At 32.9% G+C, this 19,680-nt stretch overlaps 1 protein-coding gene and 1 long non-coding RNA gene across 3 annotated transcripts; both read right to left on the reverse strand.

Annotated features, from left to right (window-relative positions):
* Positions 1-304: 304 nt before the first annotated feature.
* LOC132609344 (uncharacterized) lies at positions 305-8,257 on the reverse strand. 2 transcript variants are annotated; one of them, XM_060323265.1, is made up of 12 exons: positions 7,906-8,257; positions 6,812-7,150; positions 6,477-6,594; positions 5,533-5,666; positions 4,767-4,969; positions 3,764-4,045; positions 2,995-3,053; positions 2,720-2,756; positions 2,514-2,585; positions 2,276-2,426; positions 1,660-1,791; positions 305-1,171 (listed from the first exon to the last, which is right to left on the reverse strand). In XM_060323265.1, the coding sequence occupies exons 3-12, from the start codon at positions 6,577-6,579 to the stop codon at positions 767-769; spliced, it is 1,578 nt and encodes a 525-aa protein (XP_060179248.1). In that variant the 5' UTR covers positions 6,580-6,594; positions 6,812-7,150; positions 7,906-8,257; the 3' UTR covers positions 305-766. The 2 variants fall into 2 exon arrangements, with proteins under 2 accessions (XP_060179248.1, XP_060179247.1); XM_060323264.1 differs by lacking the exon at positions 6,812-7,150 and having other exon boundaries at positions 7,906-8,256.
* A 1,645-nt stretch (positions 8,258-9,902) lies between these two features.
* LOC132611415 (uncharacterized) lies at positions 9,903-12,306 on the reverse strand. The gene is made up of 3 exons (XR_009571630.1): positions 12,097-12,306; positions 10,274-10,404; positions 9,903-10,170 (listed from the first exon to the last, which is right to left on the reverse strand). It is a non-coding gene; the product is annotated as an uncharacterized LOC132611415 (long non-coding RNA).
* Positions 12,307-19,680: the final 7,374 nt, after the last annotated feature.

Below are 19,680 nucleotides of genomic sequence, written 5' to 3' on the forward strand. Positions count from 1 at the left end.
ACTATATTTTGAAGACATACATAACTCTCAATTCAATTACCTTTCTCAACTACAAAAACCTACTACATTGAGATATGTTTATTCCCCAAGGGGCTATGTTTATTATACTTCAAATCAAATGCAATAATGTTCTTGTGATGTAGGTGATTAGGAGTTAGTGAGGTTCTGAAGTCACTATTAAGTAACTACATAAAATACTAGAAGTCAACTTAAATTCCCAAACTATAATTAATAAGGATAATTTAGTAAAATAAACCCGTAACAAATAATTTCTTATGAGAATAAAGTCAACAAGGGCCAAGTGAAAAAAGGAAAAGAAAGAGTACACTTCATGAAATTTCTCGAGCATATAGCTGTGGAATTTTCTTGTTTTATGAATTTCATACATGCCACTGAGGGGTTCGTTCCCATTGCTGGCTTCTTTAACTTTTTGAAGAAACAAGAATTTTCTATACAGTTTATTTTTGGGAAAACAATAAACAGAACTAAAGAAATATGGTCCTATAACTCTACTACAATTTTTTTTGGTCCCCTGAGATGAAGGTGCAGGGGATGTGCAACGACAAAATAAAAGAATGAAAGGCCGCTTTGTGTTGGATGGCCTTTAACCTCACGACCGTGATGACTCTGTTGTCTGGGAGAGCGTTGAATCTTGCTTCTTCTCCAGAGTTTTATCGGTCACCATTTGATATCTCGAAATTCTTCTAGATGTCTATGGTCTTTCCTATTATGCAATACTTTAAACTAATAACTAATCAGCTATTATTTACATGACTGGAACAGAATTTGTGACTTCTTTCCTTGTTCCTAATTCAAGCTTATCTGCTTCTGCAGAATGAGGCTTAACAGAACTATCTAAGTTGTTACGATTCTCTTCGTGGTGTGCTTTGAAAGACCACACGAGGACTAACACTACCATTACAACCGAGAGGAAAACAAGTCCTCCCCATACCAAATGCGCGCTTTTCTTCAATGGTTTGCAATGTTTGTCAATGATATCGTCGAATGCATTAAATACCGTGTCACATTGAGTTAGGTTCTCCATTCCAGGGTACACGTCGAGGATTTTCTGGATGGCGGTTGTGTATGCCTCCACAGTGTTGAAATCTCTAGGGGATATCATCACTCCTCCCTTGCAGTTTGGATCAGTGCAAGTCAACATCTTGAATATCTTCATCAAAGAAAAGAAGGATTCAGATAAAATGCTATGAGAAACGAACTCCACATAAAATGCTATGAGAAACGAACTCCACTGAAATAATTTGGAATTAATTACAAACTTCGTCGCTAATCCGTGCTAAATCGCTCGTAGTTAACAAGACTTTTTAATAATTTGTTGCTAATCCATCGCTAAAAGGATTAGCCACAAATTTTGATGTTTAGCTACAGGGTTTGTCGTTGCTAATTCCTGTTTTTCAAGTAGTGCTCATGATGGTGATTATGAGTTAATTTCATGTATGGTCATTGAACTTTATCCACTATAGTAGTAAAGTCACATTAATTTAATTGATTTTCTCCTATTATAACAATAAAGTCAAAAATCTATTTTTTGTCTCATTAAGGTAACTAAACTTTACTCAGTATAACAAGAACCATACATGAAATTAGCTCCCGCTTATATGCAAATTAACTTGTAGAATAATAGGCCTTTGCACTTACCCGAGGGAGGTCTCCAACCCGAATTGTGGTAGATGAACAATTCCCTGGCTCGTAGTTATATTGTGGTGGACCGGAGAAAGGATTACAGATTTGTGCAACATTTCCATATTCTGTAGATAACCTTTGATTCACCTGCAGTTTTCAAATCTCACTTGCGTCATAAAACAAGAGGGTAACATATTTTACCCTATTTGCGAAGTATATTTTCTTGATGAAAGGGATTCATTTGGACGCCTTTGAACTCTATTCCTAGCTATGTTGCTCGGACTCTCTAAAATGTTGTTGCACTCGTGTCGGATCCTCCGAAAATGCATTAATTTTGGAGAATCAGCTGGGACACATCTATTTTTGAAGAGTCCGAGCAACATAGGGTAGCAGAGGAAGGACAGTCAATGGAAGTTGGTAAGTTCATCAACTTTCATATATTTTGTTTGGTGCCATTTCTACAAGGTACATTAGCCCTTTTTAATAAATTAAATGTTAAATGTGTTGATTTTGGTGATGTTGTGATAAAAATCAGATCTTTTTGTTTTGACTCTCGAAATTTGAAAACTGTCGCATGAATTGGGAAGGAAAATGTATCAGAAATAATATGAATTTAATTTTTCAAGTTTACCTCGTTGACTATTTGATATACCCCTTTACTGACATCATGAAGGACTGATTCAGCTGAGACCAATTCATCACAGGGAAGAATTGAGCTCAAACTGCTATTGTAGGGATCTGATTGGAAACTTTCTAGTGCAGTGCATGTATCTCCAGCAAAGCTGCAAAAATCATATGCCATTTTATTACTAGAATCCAAAGTTTTATTATAAAGTTTTGAATGAAATGAATCAACTTAGAATTCATACTTGTCTAAGAAGTAATAAATTCCAAAAAGAAACCAGCACAGAGTTGTAAAGATCCAGCATAATGCAATGAGCCTGCATTCAATCAAAACAATATTGTATCAGAAGCTTGACCAATTTATTATTTGTAAATTTATTGGACTTATACATCTTAAATAAATATAAAGTGTGTTGTTATTCTAAGATTAATTGTGACATAACATACTTACAATTTAAGGGTTCTTCTGAATTTGAGTATCCCAAATACTGCAATTAGAAAGGTCAATTACAGCGTTAGACAGTGTATTTCATCTAGAAAGATAATCGTAATTACTAGATGGAACTGTAGACATTATTTTACAGCGTTAGACAGTGTATTTCATCTCGAAAGATAATTGTAATTACTAGATGGAACTGTAGACATTATTTCTAACTCTAAATTTCTAGTAAATCAATATGGATTGTCTAAGCAAAATATAGAAAAATAAAACTAGATGGTGTTTACCTGATAGGGCAATTACAGCAACCAAGTTCAGAGAAATAACCACTGTAGTTACTGTGTACCTGTGAGCAGAAACAAAGTATTCAAACTTAGAAGTGTGTCACTCATTTGAGATCGAACTAAAAGTAAAAGTCTGTCACACAAATTGAAATAAAGGGAGTATATTAAACTTGTTAGGCGTTAGTGTAGGTCAATTTAACTTAATTAACGATCTAAAAAATAAATGTTTTATTAACGCACAAAACTTAAACTTCTTAGCCACATCTATAACGTAAAACAATATAGAGGTAACGATAGCGATGAAACAGTGAGAGGTATAACACTATGCCCGATGAAAAGAAAACATATACGGAGTATATTTTTTTTGTAGATTTTTTTTCTTTGGAAAAATGAAACCAAAACTTACGTCTTAAAATGTGACTTTATTTCTTTAGATTTCAATTCCCATAAGTAAACGCACTAAAAACAAAATAAAAATAAAAACGCTAAAAAATAGGCCTGAAAAGATGTTTCGACACTAAAAAAAGGGCATCGCGATGCACATGCATCCCGAATTAGCAGGGTCTTGGGAAGGACTACACCCCAAAGGGTATAATGTAGACAGTTTGCTCTAATGCAAGCATTAGCGGCTGCTTTCACAACTTGAACCTATAGGTTACACGGAGATAATTTTACCGTTGTTCTAAGGTTCCCTTTACTAAAACCGTATCAAGGAGGATAAAAAAATATGCAGTACTCGATTGCAATTATATGGAGAGGGAGAGAGACTTACACTATCTTGAGGAGTTTCTCGATTAATCGTCTATTTTTTCTGGCTTCCCTATGTATGTCATCAGCCTGTCTATCAAGCCTTGTAGAAGTAGGAATTAGGAAATTAGAAGCTTGTGGACCTATATCAGTCTCTTGTAAGCCACTGTTCATCTCTCTCATGGCTTCAGTTGTAGTGTAAATTGTCTCTGATGCCCCATCTGCTGTATCAATGATTATATCCACTACTGTATTTGCTTTTGAACGAAATTTTGCATTCCCCCCTAGAACCATCCCTGTTGCAGTTCTGCAATAAATAATATAAGGTTAACTTAAGTGATATAATACTTTTAAATTGTTACAAAGAATAGCTAGATTTTACGGTAACTATGTATCTATGTATGTAAGTATCACTGCTAGTGTATGACTGTATGCATATACAAATGTATGTATGTATGTATGTATGGCTATATACATGTATGTATGTATAGTGGCGGATTCAGGATTTTCAATCAGGGTGTTCGGAAAAATAACTGAATCAACTTTTGCATTTGTTCAGGGTGTTCAAAAGCCAATATATGTACATGAACATAGAAAATTTACCCTAAATATACACTGTAATTTTTTGCCCAGGGTGTTCGGGTGAACACGTTGAGCCTTTACTACATCCTCTCATGTGTATGTATGTTCGCTAGTGTATGTGTATATGTATGATATACGTTGGAACAAAAATGTTACTATGTTTTGAAAACTTAATAATATCGCCATAATATGTTATTTTCCTCAAAGCAAAGTCGTCTAGATGGGACGTATGTTTTGTTGTTATATTAGAGTGATTTTACTCTCATAGTAGATAAACTGTTGTTATTTTAATTTGACAAAATATAATTATAATATAATTTATAAAATTTTGTAACTTTAATCTTATAATCGATATAATTTAGGGACTATACATGAAATCAAGTACTCCTTCTGTACACATTCTAAACCACCTTTGATGCAAACAAGTTTGTGAAGTAGTAACTTACATTGCTAAAATTGTCAAGAAAATGGCTGAGAGAATGAGCCAGAAATAGTAGTGTTTATAATGACAAGTTGATCTCTTTTTGAGCTTTCTGCTCTTTCTTTTGCAGCAAAAGGTTGAAGCAAGAAGGAATAGTCCATATCCTAAGCCACACAAGAGCCATATCACAGCAATGGCATAGCCATATATACCTGTAAAGACGGTTGACTGCACCAAATATAAAAAATTTAGTTCTTCAAATTAGTTTATTATATGATTTGACAAAGGGTTCGTATCTAACATCTTCAAATTTAACAAAAGTTATTGACATAAGAATCAAAAGTGTGTAATGAAGAGAAAACAGTTTTCCTATTTGATTTTATTGTAGTTATACACGTATACATATAGTATTTAACAATGGGGTAATAATTCAAGAATAAGTAGGATAATACGCATTATGATCGCGATATAATATTCTCAAAATCTAAACTAATTGATATAGTATTTCAAAGGTAAAGAAAAATCAACTGCAAAACTTATAAACATAATTTTAGGTGACATGTTAACTATAAAACAAAGAGTTAATTGACTAATGTACAGCAATAGTATAGGTGACATGTTAACTATTAAGAAGTTTAAATAATAACTACTACAAGTTACTGTCATAATAAGTAGAACTAGCAACGTTAAATATAAACTATACAACATGCTATAATGGATTACATCACAATGATAAAGTCAAAAAAATAAAATAAAAATCATTAACAAGACGAGAGATGCTAATTACTTACGCTCCAATAGTGTTTTTCTGTAATATCATATCCTCCTCTGTATTTCTTGAAATTCTTCAAAGGATCAATCCTCACAGTATCATCTGATTGTTGCGTGGATCCTGACACCTTCTCTATTTCAACTAATTTTCTTTCTGCAAAATGTAAAGGTTAAAAATACAAAAATCAACAATTAAGTCGCAAACTCCCATGTTCCTAAATTATGATGATACATGATAATAACATATATATCAAACAAAAAAAATTATTTTGAAAATATTTGAGCCCAATTTTTAGATAAATTGATTTGGACGAAACAAAATGAATTGAGTCAATAAATAAGCGGGTTAATAGTCAGCTCAAAGTTGGACTAATCATCTTTTCATGATTTGCTTTCACTATTAAATTTAATGAAAACCTAACTTTAATTTGCTATGGGGCATGAGAGGACAGCATAAAATCTACCTAAAACGACCACAAAGAAGAGAAAATCAAATGGTTTTCACTTGGAATTTTTTTAATTGATGCACTCAATTTTTAATTAACATTACACTATATTAGTTTACCGGCGAGGCAAAAGTACATGTTAATTAATTATATTTGCCAACAATATATATATATATATATATATATGAAAGACGAGGAATGACACATGTATTTATTGATTTACTCCCTCCGTCCCATTTATGTGTTATTTTTTTAATTTCAGAGAGTCAATTTGACTAATATTTAAAGCTAAATTGGATTAGATCAACTCAACATTTTAAATTTTAAATTCAACTATTCAAAAATACGAAAAACACTTTAAGTTTCAATGCTTCTCGTGTCATGATTAAAAAATACATTTTAAAATGTTAATCAAAGTTCACATTGTTTGATCTCTAAAAGTGAAAGTGCCGCATAAATTAGGACACACGGAGTAATAAATATCGGGTATGAGTAAATATTTTATTCTAACTTCTCACCTGATACAATTAATCCTCCATCAAGAGTAGTGATGTTCAAGGCAATGACAATAGCTACGAGTAATAGGAATATTGTCACTTTTCTCCTTTGCATCCACTCCATATATATCTTTTACACCTGTCAAATGCCAATTAGTCATCAATAACTTGTCAATTACACTAGTCATAAATAACTTGTTAACTGCGACAATGACTAATTTGATTTGTTTTTTTAAAAAGAGAATGTTCTGAAATATAAATAATATTTAAACTATTCTTTCAACACGCGATCACACATACACAGAAAAAAGTTTTAATTTTAAAAGAAAAGAAAAGAAGAGGTATAGGACTAATACCTAACCCCATTGTCGACGAAATTTCACCCCAATTCACGTCCAACCCAAATAGAGGACCGGCTACTGAGAATAAAATTATTTTTTTGTTGAATCCTCTTAATAAAAAGACAGTCTGGCAAATCAAGTGGTAAAGGAGATTCAAAAATTGTTTTAGGTTATAAGTTTAAATCCGAAATGTGATGTTCTAGTTTTTTTTTTTTTTTTTTTTTTTTAATCACATTATATAAAGTTTTTAGTTCACTAGTCATTAATTAACACTTCCCCCTCTCTCTCTAATGAAGCGTGCACACATGAGCGTTGCTCATATTGCCTATTTCAAGTCCAGATAAAAGAGGAGATCTGCAAAAAGTAAGTTGACATTCAACGTAAAATTAGAAATTCATGATATAAAACTATTTAGATCGACTAAGGTAAAAATATATTTCATGTATACATACAGTACACTAACCTGCTTGAATAATTGCAGCAGAGATGGAATTAGAAAACATCGAAAAGTTGTAGGAGTAAATGGAAAACAATAGAAGGGAGGAAAGGAACGATCTTTTAAGGACAAAACAATGGAGAACAAAGGCTTAATGCTGTAAACCCTCACAACTTGGAATTTAGAATTTAAAGTTTTAAACTCTTATTCAGGTAATTAAGAAGGAATATTATAAGACCTATTCATTTAAAGGAGAAGGACATCAGGAGCAAGTTTTTAGTTAGTTTATTATATCTTCACGAAGCTACATGCATGTTTATTAATTAAACAAGATTTCAACAATTTATTCTAGAGTAATTTTGATGTTCGACATATCTTTGTAAAAGGCTAAGTGATATCCCTTAAATAAGAAGCACAACTAAAAGAACATGAATTAATTAGGGACAAATTTAACAGTTAAACCGCAAAATCCATCACTGCTATTTAGCAATGAATTAGTAATAGATTATCAAAAAGTTCTGCTAGCTACAAGCAATTTACCGGAAAATTAGAAAGGAAATTCGTAACTAATTCCAAAAAAAAAAAAAAAAAAAATTGTAGTGAAGAGGCAACAAAACAAGAAACTATAGACACAGGATAAACACACACACACAATGAAAAATTTAATTATCACCTGAGGGGGGAAAAATTATCTCTGGTTTTCTTCTTCAGCTGGCACAACAGTTCCTTCTATGCTTTTCGTCTATATTGACAACTCAACTATAGAGCCTTCTTGTTTTTGAATTAAGTTGAAGATATATATATCAATTAATATATTTAACTTGAGTAATGGAAAATTGTTCATATCCATTATTGTGGTCCAAGGATATATAGAAAGCATCTTCTAGATAGTTTCTGTAGAGAAAAGGGAAAGTTCAGTTTCACACAAAGAAGAAAGATCAAATGTGTCTTTGTTTACTTATTGTGTAATTAACTAATAACAGCAGCTATCCACTTTCGTGTACTTTGAATAACAAAGACATCGAGAAAGTTTAGAACTTTCAAAGTAATTTTCCCCCTTTTGGAGCTCCAACATATATAGCTTAAAAAAAGTTACTGAAACTTAGTCAAAAATAGTTAGCAATATAATTATATATTAGTTTTTTGAAAAAGAAATAAACATGGGTAAAGCATCCCTAAAGTACTTGGCTTAGCCGACTACAAAACATTTGTTTATATATGATGCTTGCAGAGAAAAATTACTAATTTAACTACAAGAACTAATTCTTAATTAGTTCCCTCTATTTCTAAATTAATTATTTTTATATGATTATTTTTCTTTTTTAATCTTTTCAAAATATATGAAAACTATTGAATTCTAACATTTTCATTTTATAACCATTAACGACAATATCTTATGAATATGAGACAACATTTTTATGACCACAAGATCCTAGCAATTTCATTTATGTTATACATATTTTCCTTGATAATTTGTCAAGCAATTTCTTTTCTTAATTTCTTAAGATCACATCAGATGAAATAGACGAAGTAGAGTATTTGAAAGACTATTATTTCATTAAAAAACAAATGGTGCTGAGCACCAAATAAAGGAGGGTTTGGTAGGGTAGGGTTAGTGCAAAATGTATATATTTAATTATACGTATAGTTCAATTTCCATTAGTCAAAATGAAACAAATTAAAGTCCTTTCATGGTCAAGGCAATGACCTTTGAGACATGGACTATGCCGCTATGTCCCTACCATTATTATTAGTTTATCTTTAATTTGAATTTAAGTTATACATACAGTTGGTGTTAAAGATTCTTCACATTATCAATTACTTTTAACACGTGATAACATATTATTAATTATTTTATAAATTATTAATTACTATATTTATTATAGGATTTTATATCTAATTACGTAATAAGTGATTTATATAAATATCAGTTACATCATCGATGGATAAAACAAAAACTCTTTTTTATTTTGTATTGGAAAATACATTTTGCGTTTTTCTTGGGTACGAAAACGTGGGGAAGCTGGTATTGCAATGTTTCAAAAGGTTTACGAACTCAAGTACTTCAGCAAGTTAGATAACTTTTTCCTTAAATAACAACTAAGAAATATCAATGGACAATTGAATGAATAAAATATGCGAAAGTGTGATACTAGAAAAAAGAACAAAAGAAAGAATGTATAGAGGCACTTTTTGTCATGTTTGAGGACTATTTTCGTCAAATAAAAGTCAAAGTCAGAAAAATACGACAACCCGTTTGGGTGGGTTTCTTCTGGTCTTCCCACCTACTCTTTCGGGGAGCTAAATTTGTCGATTAGATTCGATTCTATATATTATTGAATCGGTCTGTTGGTTATCAATTTGTAAATGTGTTAAATCGATAATTGAATCAGTAAGATATTTGTTATCAATTTTCAATTAATCAATTAGTGATCCTTAATGGTTCGGTTTTCAGTTTAACCGATAAAAAATCTTCTCTAGAACCTTCAGTATAGAAGCAAATAATGAGACGTGATCCTTTTGTTTCTTGTTAGACTAGATAGGGATGCCCGTGCTAAGCACTACAACTTACATGTTTGAGCTCATGTTAAGAAAACAAGTTTAAGTATGCTAATTTAGAGACAAAAGAACATGACTTTTTGATAACTTTGAAAGTATAATGGCAGCAGATGAAGTATAATGTCAATTCAATTAGTTCATCTATAAGCATTGGAAAGCATCCTTGACCACATTGTTTGCTCAACTCCTACGGTATAGAATCCAAATTACCAAAATAAAAGATTACTACAATTGATTTTGGAGATATTTCTCCAATTTTTTTTATTTTTTTTTGGTCACTTTATTCTAAATAACCTTATTGCTGTTTTGACCAAAAATACATTAGTGTATACATTTCTTGCACTTAAGAAGCATTTCTTTTCCATTTTCAGAATCCAACCTTCAAAGAAAAAGTTGATAATGTAACATGTCAGCCCATGAAAACATTTCATAAACATTTTGATTCAAATAATATAGGTGTAACATTCTGTAAGAACTCTCACCAGTAGAAGCAAGGATGAGAGTTTCTATATTCGAGTTGCACTCGTAGCAGAGGTATTTGTTGACATACTTGGCTTTCATCGACTTTAGAGTTCAGCCTCCAGGGTTTAGCATAGGTTTTGAATGGGCTGACCTGTCAACAATCATGAGTCTCTTTAAGCAAAAAAATCAAGATGACTCTTCATGTTATGACATAGTCACAAACAAATTAAGCAACTATCTTGACACAAATGGTAATTCGACAAATTGCTGAATTTTTTCCCTCTATAATAATACAAAACTTCTTTAGACAACGTACTACAAAGAGAAATCATACTTTCGTGCAATTCGATTTAGAAAAAGAAAGAAAAGAAAGTGAACTAACCACTTAATAACCAACACTGGTCTATTACCAATCATGCAGAAAGTCAGGAACTTTACTACTTAACACATGCCTGCGATCATGGAAAAATTCCTCAAAAGACGCAACAAATAACTAAAGACAACACAACAAAGAAATCTTAATGTAGTTCAAATAATTTCACCTCAACTGCAAACTACTTGTAGTCAATTGCTGGAGTTTTTAGTAACCATTACACTCTATTCATGCCTATTTTAGTCCAATGCTAAATAATTCATCTTTCAAGACCAATAGGGGATGAAACTCTTGAAGAATAAACTGACCTATTGAATCATTTCACAAAAGCAATTAGCAGAGATTCTCTTTACATTGATGGTGAGAAAGTCAAATAGAATGGTCCATAGTCAAATTCTGCAAACACATGAATGGGTGTAAAGACTAAAAGTTACTTGCTATCAATGAAAAAGAAAATTAGCAAAGTAAAGAGCATGATGCTAGGATCTATCTATTTTTGTAGACATAACTTCATATCTGCACTTTTCAAGTATCATCGGCATATCATAAAAGGATCACCAACAGATTAAAAGTTATGTGTAATAACTGCTGATGCTTCAGATACTATAAAACCATCACAATATACATAACCTTAGTAACTTGTGTAAAAGCAAGGTAGTAATATCAATTTTTTCATTTACTTAGACAGTATTTGTACTAAAATTACAACAGGAAATAGGCCAAGAAATATCAGATGTATCTTTTAAGTTCAGTCTTACCTACAGAAAAACCTAGGCTGGAAAGAGTAGGCATCTTCGCCTGGTATATCAATACTAACACTAAGCTGAATGAAATCAAGGGGAGAGCAGAGAATATCTGTCAGTCCATTATGGATAATTGACAGCACATACTATTTGTTCCCCAAAGTCAACATAACTATTCTTAGCAAGTATGCCCTTGGCAAATATGGTTACCACCACCTCCTCTAGTTTATGATAGAATTCATGCCTGCAGTTATTTATATTAAATGCACCATATATTCTCAGGGACTCAACCAGAATTGTGACAATATCACAACTTCTAATATCAAGTAGCAATTTCTTTGTTTTTCATACATGAAGCTAGAACAAATATAAAGATTTCTACAGTCTTCATAATTCTTCTACAATTGTTTCCTTGACATCCCTAAACTATTTCTCCCTTTTCCTATTCTGCCTATGCAAATCAACACTGGAATTCACATTTAACAACAAACGAAAAAAAATGAAAAAGTACATAATTAAATGCCAGCATCTTCTTAATTGCAAAAGAATAAAAACGGGCAATTGAAATACTAACATTTCATACCACAGGAAAAAAGTTTTTCAACAACCAATCCAAGATGAAACGTCACAGCTAAGTACATATAGAAAGATATATTAAGATAATCTATCTCACGTGGTTAAAGAAAACAAGTTTGCAGCGCTTAAAAGAAAGTGACACACTATTTACCTATAAATCTAGAACATTGAGGCCTCAAAAAACTTTCGTAACCAGCAAAATCATCTTCCCTAGTTCTTACTGATTGATCATCACCCCCTCAAATTTTATTTGTAGCTTGCATCAAGTCATTCTTAAAAATAACCCATAGGAATGAATACTTTGATGACCAAGAGCAACCTAAACAAATACCAGATATTCACTAAATTAACAGTGGACAGATAAGAGTGAATTGTACCTGCTTGAAGGTATCCATCAAAATAGGACCTGATCATTGTACACCTTCTTGGTACAACACACATAATATTTGGTGCAACAATTTAGTGTCGTGTTTGTTCTCCCCACTGCCATTTCTATAATACAAATAAAAATATACCTTTACATACACAACAATAAGTAAAATGTTAAGAAATAGTATAGCATAAAAACGAAAAAAACATATCTCTATTCACATTTTACTTTCTTTAAAAAAGTATGCTAAGGTAGATAAATTATAATAATTAAATTATAGCATAAAGCTATGGTAGATATTGTCCACTTGTCGACTAAATTAAAAGACTTACATAAAACTTGAAAGAAATAAAGTTTGCATAACCTTTTAAACTCTATGGGATGTTTATTAGCATTAAGATATATTTTAAACGATGATACTTCTAAGTTTCTAATGAAATGAAAACCTTTACGGGCTTATTCGAAGCATCAAATGAATAATGATGAAGAACTCAAAAGAGAGTCAGCACAAGAAAAATGTGTAATTATTTTCTTGTTTTTTATTGCAATTGATGTGGAGTCACTAAATTTACTCAATTCAGAGATGATGGGAGATGCTCTCATTTTTATGTAGATAAATAAAGCAAATACCTAAGAAGTTAGCTTTGAAAGTGCAAGATGGGGGGTGAATTGTAACTTTTTCGCTCAGACAGTCGATTAACTTAGAACAATAGTCGACTATAAAGCAATGCAATAATAAAAGTGCAGAAGGTAAATGACACCAAGTATTTTATACTGGTTCAGATTCAATGTGAATCCTAGTCCAGTCCCCTTGGGCTGCAAGGGTATTCTCTGCAGCTCTTTGTAAATGGATTGGTACAATGGTTTGTTTGAATGGAGCTTATATGCCTACACTCAAACACTCGTAATCTTTTTCATACAATGCCTCACAAACTCTACTATATCTCTCATTTCTTTTTTGTTTACACTATATCACTCAAGAATATAATGTTTGTGAAAAGTAAAGCAGAGAGCTTGAGAGTATGAGACCAAAGTATATTTTTCTTCGTCTCTAGAGTCTTGAATATATAGTCTTCAAATCAACTAGCCGTCAGACTCTTTTTCAGCAGAGATGTCAATCCAAGAGAATCGATCCTTGTAAATTAGGAATATTGAGGATCCTAATTTCCAAGAATAAAGCAAGAGCTTATTAAGTCTATAACGCTTCTTTCCTTCTATGGCATCACCCTTATTTAGTAGATACTTGTTTTTGTGCGTCCTTGATGGATAATCAATGTTGTACAACTACTTTCCTTATGCACCATTTGCCTTGTTTGAATGGTACTTGTTTCCTTGTATATGCAGATTTGATTTAATGCTTGAATCTCCACGATTGTGCTGATTTGATTGCTTGAGTAAAATCTGATCCTTGTTCCAAAAATAAGCAAGAGCTTATTTTCTTCGTGCCTTGAAATATTTTCCTTATGCAGCCGACTTGGGCTTGTACTCCTTTGCAGCCGCCTGGACTCTTTTTGTCTATTTGGCTTTTCTGTCCAATGGGTTTGGCTGAAACTTTGAGTATAGTACCCACACAACAATTTGTCATCATTAAAATCATAACACTAACAATCTCCCACTTTTTGATGATGACAAAAAAATACTCAAAGTAAGTGTAAGTGTAGTCAACTTCCCTGTTTAACTTGTTGATTCTAATCCATGAATAATGCTCCCCCTGAATAGTTGAGTAGTTGACTTCTCCCCCTGAATCGTTGACTTATCCAGACTTTGTAGTGCTCTTTTTCTCCCTCTTTGGCATCAATCAAAAAACGAAACACACATCAAAACCAAAATAATAATGCACAGAATAGAGGGATAATAGGGTTAGATCAGTTGGCCGGATAGACCAGCACCCAAGGAGTCCAAAAAGGGCTGAACAAACAACCACAAAACATAGTCTAGTTCTAGGAAGGACCAACAAAAACAACACAGTCAAGATGGGCTTATGTCCAAAACCAAAAGAGTGTCTATGTTATATCCCATTTTAACCGGAGTCAAAATAGTTTACAACATCCCGGTAATTCCGGGGTTAATTAAAGTTAGGGAGTCACCACCTAATTATTTATGGTGAATTAGGGCACCTAAAGTTAATTAAAGTAATTATCTAAAGTTAATTCCGTTTTACTGTCTACGAAACTTAAGATTCTAGGTAAGGGTTCAACTAGTCTAAATGGAAGGTATTAGGCATCCTTTAAGACCCATTAACAATGGTTAACCGACCGGACTTATATTAATTAATTAAAGCTAAAAATGCAGATATAATATTTTAAATATTTAAGAAAATAGCTTGTAAGTGTCGCTAAGGTTTATAATGGAAATATAAATATGCTATTAAAATAAGACTTGTAGGAAAGATAATAATTTGCATAAAAGGCTTTAGTTATAAGTAGACTAAAGAAAGTGCGGGACTGAGCCATGTTTTATAAATATTTGAAACAACTCAATGATTAGATATTAATTGATTTTAACAACTAAAAAATATATTGAATGACCAGATAAGATAGATAAATGGCTAGTGTAAAATTTGAAAATAACTTTATAAATATTCTCAATGTTCCCCTTCCGATCTGATCTCTGTATATTATTAACTGGGAAATAACAGTCAGTTATGCTAACATCTCTTCTAACAGGAGGGAATTACAGGATCCAACAACCAACAGGATCAACAAATTATACTAGACTTAATTATCTCAAATGAAAATCTTAAACACCTAACTGAGCTTAAATGAACAGAACTCACTATTTTCTGGCAAATAATACACAAGACTATATATTTAGTTCATAACACAGTAACTGAAGGAACAACTAGAGACTAGCTTACACTGGAAAAAAAAAAACAGATACAAGAATATATATTTAGTTCATAACACAGTAACTGAAGGAACAACTAGAGACTAGCTTAAACTGAAAAAAAAAAAAACAGATCAACTGATTTCAAAAGATAAATGGGCCGGGTCAATTGAAATGGGTAATGGGCTGGTCTGGTAAAATTTAAAAACGTGGGCTGAACGGATAGTGGGCTACGAATTGGACTGGATGAAATAGGCTCCATATTTGGCTGATCAAAAGGGAAATGGACTGATAAAAATGGCCAAATGGTTAACTACAAAATCTTGCCAAATTGTAAATAAAATTACCCACTCTTGTTTTGAAAATCCATTCTTTTCATATTTCTTTTGGGCTTCTAAATTAGATCAAATATATTATGTAGTAATAATAATAATAATAATGATAATAATAATAACAATAATAATAAATTTCATAATTAGCATTAATATAATAATCTTATCATTAGTATGTAAATTATAAGCAAAGTAATAGTAGAGTGAAAATATTACCTAAGTTATATCTTATGATCAATTCATAATAAGTAAGTAGCGATGTACGACGTATTAATACTTAACAATATTAATATAGTAGTAGAAATTATAATAAAGTAAGGGCGAAAAATAAGATATTTGATTTGTTAATAACTTAGAAGCTCAAGAAAAAATGAATTGGAATAAAGGAGGGACGAAATTGGGTGTCAACAGTCTAAAACGAGCAGGTCATAACACAACTAATCCTGCTCCCCTTCAGAGTACTGCTCCTGCTGTTGAGCAAAGGGCCTAAGGAAGTACGCTAAGGTGTTCACCATATCATCCTTCATGGTATACAGAGTAGTAGTCAACTTGGCAGGAAGGCCATCAACACTACCTTGCATTTTGGTAGCCAACTTACCTGTTTCCCTTAAGCTACCATCAATCTTTATACGTAGTCGAGCAACATCAGCACTTGCCTCCTTAGAGACATCCCTGACTTTTTCCATCTGAAAATGAGTAGACACAAGGAGATCTTTGAGGGAATCAAGTTTGTCATCAAGGGCTGATAGTTTAGCAAGAATATCATTAGAGTAATCAGAAGGGGGGTTCGAGGAGGAAGGTTCCGATTGTTGGAAAACAGGAGGACAGGGGTTCTCAGGTTCCTTATCCACATCCTTCTTGAGAACCCAAGCATCGTCCATACAAACATATCCCATACTGACAAATTCTCTAGAGTCATAACATTGTTTAATAAAGATAGGAGGGTGGTCATCAAGATTAACATGATGGGCTTCCATAATGCAAGTAATGAGCATACCATAGGGCAGATTAGTGGTATCAGAAGCAGATTCTAACATGTGGTTCATGACTATGGAGGAGAGGTGAAGCTTACGTTTTTTTAACCAGACAGTAGGTAAGGAGAGTATCACACTGAGTAAGAGTTGACAAAGAGCCTACACGAGTGAGAGTTGATAAAGAGCCTACACGAGGCATGACAATGGTAGCAACAATGTGAGCAAGTACACGGGTTTCAAAAGACAAATATTTGGGGCCTAAGTGAGGGGGCAGAGAACCAGTTGATTCAAGAGAAATAGACCGCTTGGCCTGTTCATAAGAGACATCAAAATCTGATGGCCATGAGTTACGAGGTAAAGCAGAAAAACCAGAGCTTTTGCTATTAAACATTTCATCAAAGACAGAATTGTCAAACAAATAGAGTGCCAAAAATAAGGGTCTCAAGTTCATCATCCTTAGTAGCTCTAAGATTAGCATAAAACATGCGAATATGGTGTTCATAAACCCGAGAAGGTGCATAGGAGAAAAGATTTACCCAACCTTGAAAGTAAAAAAATTGTTGAATATGACAATGCAACGAAGATATAACATCAAAATCCATAATTCGACCATGAGCAAAAGATTTACCTTTAAGGGAGTGAAATAGGTCAGCATTTGGGGTGGACCAGAAATTTTGGCGGTCAAGAAAGGCATTTCATAGTCAAACTTAAATTTCTTGGAAGACTCACCACACTCTTCATCTGCATGGTCACGTTTACTGGAGGAACGAAGAGACAACAAATTTGTAGAGTTGTGAGGAGAGAAGTCAGAGCCATCAGAGTCTATCTTAACAGGGGATGGGGCTTTACCTTTGTTCTTGTTTCTCGAGCTTTTGCGAGTGGAAAGAGAAGAATGTTTCTGTGTTTTGGCCATGGTTTGGAATGAGTAAGAAGAGAAGAAGGCTGTTGAGTGAAGAGGAATGGAAGGATGAACGGTTTTAATGGAGTTTTTGGGGATAATGAAAAGTTATGGAAGAGGAAAGGTTTATGGGGAAGTGGGAGACGTGGTGGAAGAATGAAAAAACGGTAGAAAAGAGGGGAAGGGGTAATGATGATATTTATGAGAAGGCGTGAATTGGGGAAAGTTTAGGAGGCGGTAATCAATGAAGGGACTGAAGCAATTTAGTGAAAGGAAAATCAAACAAGTTACCAAAAATAACGCAGCTATATAGGTTTATCAATAATTCCTGAAGATTCTCTAAGCATGCAAAATCTTTCCTCAAGTAAGGGTTTTGTAAAAATATCAGCAAGTTGATTTTCAGTGGAAACAAACTGTAATTCAATAGACCCTTTGATAACATGATCTCTAATAAAATGATGTTTAATATCTATATGCTTTGCTCTAGAATGATGCACAAGATTTTTAGACAGACACATAGCACTAGAATTATCACAAAAAATTTTAACAGGCTTAAATAACAGGTAATAATCACTTAGCTGATGCACCATCTATAGGAGTTGGTCACAGCATTGCCCAACAAAAATATATTCAGCTTCAATAGATGAAAGGGAAACACATCCTTGTTTTTTGCTATGCCAAGAAATTAATGATTTTCCAAGTATTTGATAGGAACCACTTGTGCTCTTTCTATCATCTTTATCTCCTGCAAAACCAGCATCAGAAAATCCTTCTAGTTTGAAGGGATTAGTTTTGGGATACCATAATCCATTAGGAAATTATTCCAAGTAAATATCTAATTATTCATTTTACAGCACTAAGATGAGATTTCTTAGGAGCTGACTGAAAACGAGCATATTTGCAAACACTAAACATGATGTCCAATCGACTAGCAGTAAGATACAGTAAAGAGCCTATCATTCCTCTATATTTAGTCTCATCAACTGCTTTACTTGTATCATCTTTGTCAATGGAACATGTGGGAATCATAAGAGTTTTCATAGCTTTAGCATCACTTAAGTCAAATTTGTGAACAAGCTCCTTTTGTATACTTGCTTTGACAAATGAATATTCCTTTGTTAGATTGATGAATTTGAAGTCCCAAGAAAAATGTTAGTTCGCCCATCATACTCATTTTGAATTCACTTTGCATGAGATCAGAGAATTCCTTACACAAAGAGGGGTTAGAACTTCCAAAAATAATATCATCCACATAAATCTATACAATTAGATTTCCAGAGGAAGATCTTTTATTGAAAAGTGTTGTATCAATCTTTCCTCTGGAGAATCCATGTTCTACTAAGAAAGTGCTTTATCGATCAGACCAAGCTCTAGGAGCTTGTTTAAGACCATATACAGCCTTACTTAGCTTGAACACATGCTATGGGAATTTAGGATTTTCAAAACCAGGTGGATGTTTTACAAAGACCTCTTCTTCAATAAATCCATTTAAAAAAACACTTTTAACATCCGTTTGAAATAGTTTAAAAACATTTAAAGGCAGAATAAGCAAGCAAAATTCGAATAGATTCTAACCGTGCAACAGGAGCGAATGTTTCATCATAGTCGACTCCTTCCTGTTGCGAGTACCCCTGGGCAACCAGTCGTGCTTTGTTTGTCACAACTTCGCCTGCTTCATTTAACTTGTTTCTGAAAGCCCATTTTGTTCCTATTACTGATCCTTTTTCAGGCTTGGGAACTAGATTTCATACTTTATTCTTGTCAAACTGATCTAGTTCTTCTTTCATCGCCTTAATCCAATGATCATCCTTTAAAGCATCATCTACTTTCTTTGGCTCAAGTTGAGATATGAGTGCCAAATTTGCATTATTTTTACACGATGCTCGAGTCTTCATTCCTTCATTTATTTCCCCAATGACAAAATTTTTAGGATAATTATGCTCACTCCTCCATTTGTTTGGAACAGGTCTAATTGTAAGATTAGTCGACTCATCAGCAGAGGTAGTTTCTTTTGATGAGAGATTTGGATCAGTGGAAGGAGTAATCATAGTGACTGAAGGTTGGCAAACATCATCATCTGCAAATTTTTCTTTCTCGACCAAACGGTTAGTATCATAAAAAATAACATGAACAGATTCGTCAATAGATCTAGTGCATTTATTGAAAATTCTATAGGATCTGCTATTATTTGAGTAGCCAACAAAAATACCTTCATCACTTCTTGGATCAAACTTACCAATGTTGTCCTTTCCATTATTGTACACAAAACATTTGCACCCAAATGAGTGAAAATAACTAATATTGGGTTTCTTACCATTCCATAGCTCATAAGGGG

The sequence above is a fragment of the Lycium barbarum genome, chromosome 9, assembly GCF_019175385.1.
Source record: "Lycium barbarum isolate Lr01 chromosome 9, ASM1917538v2, whole genome shotgun sequence".
NCBI lineage: Eukaryota > Viridiplantae > Streptophyta > Magnoliopsida > Solanales > Solanaceae > Lycium > Lycium barbarum.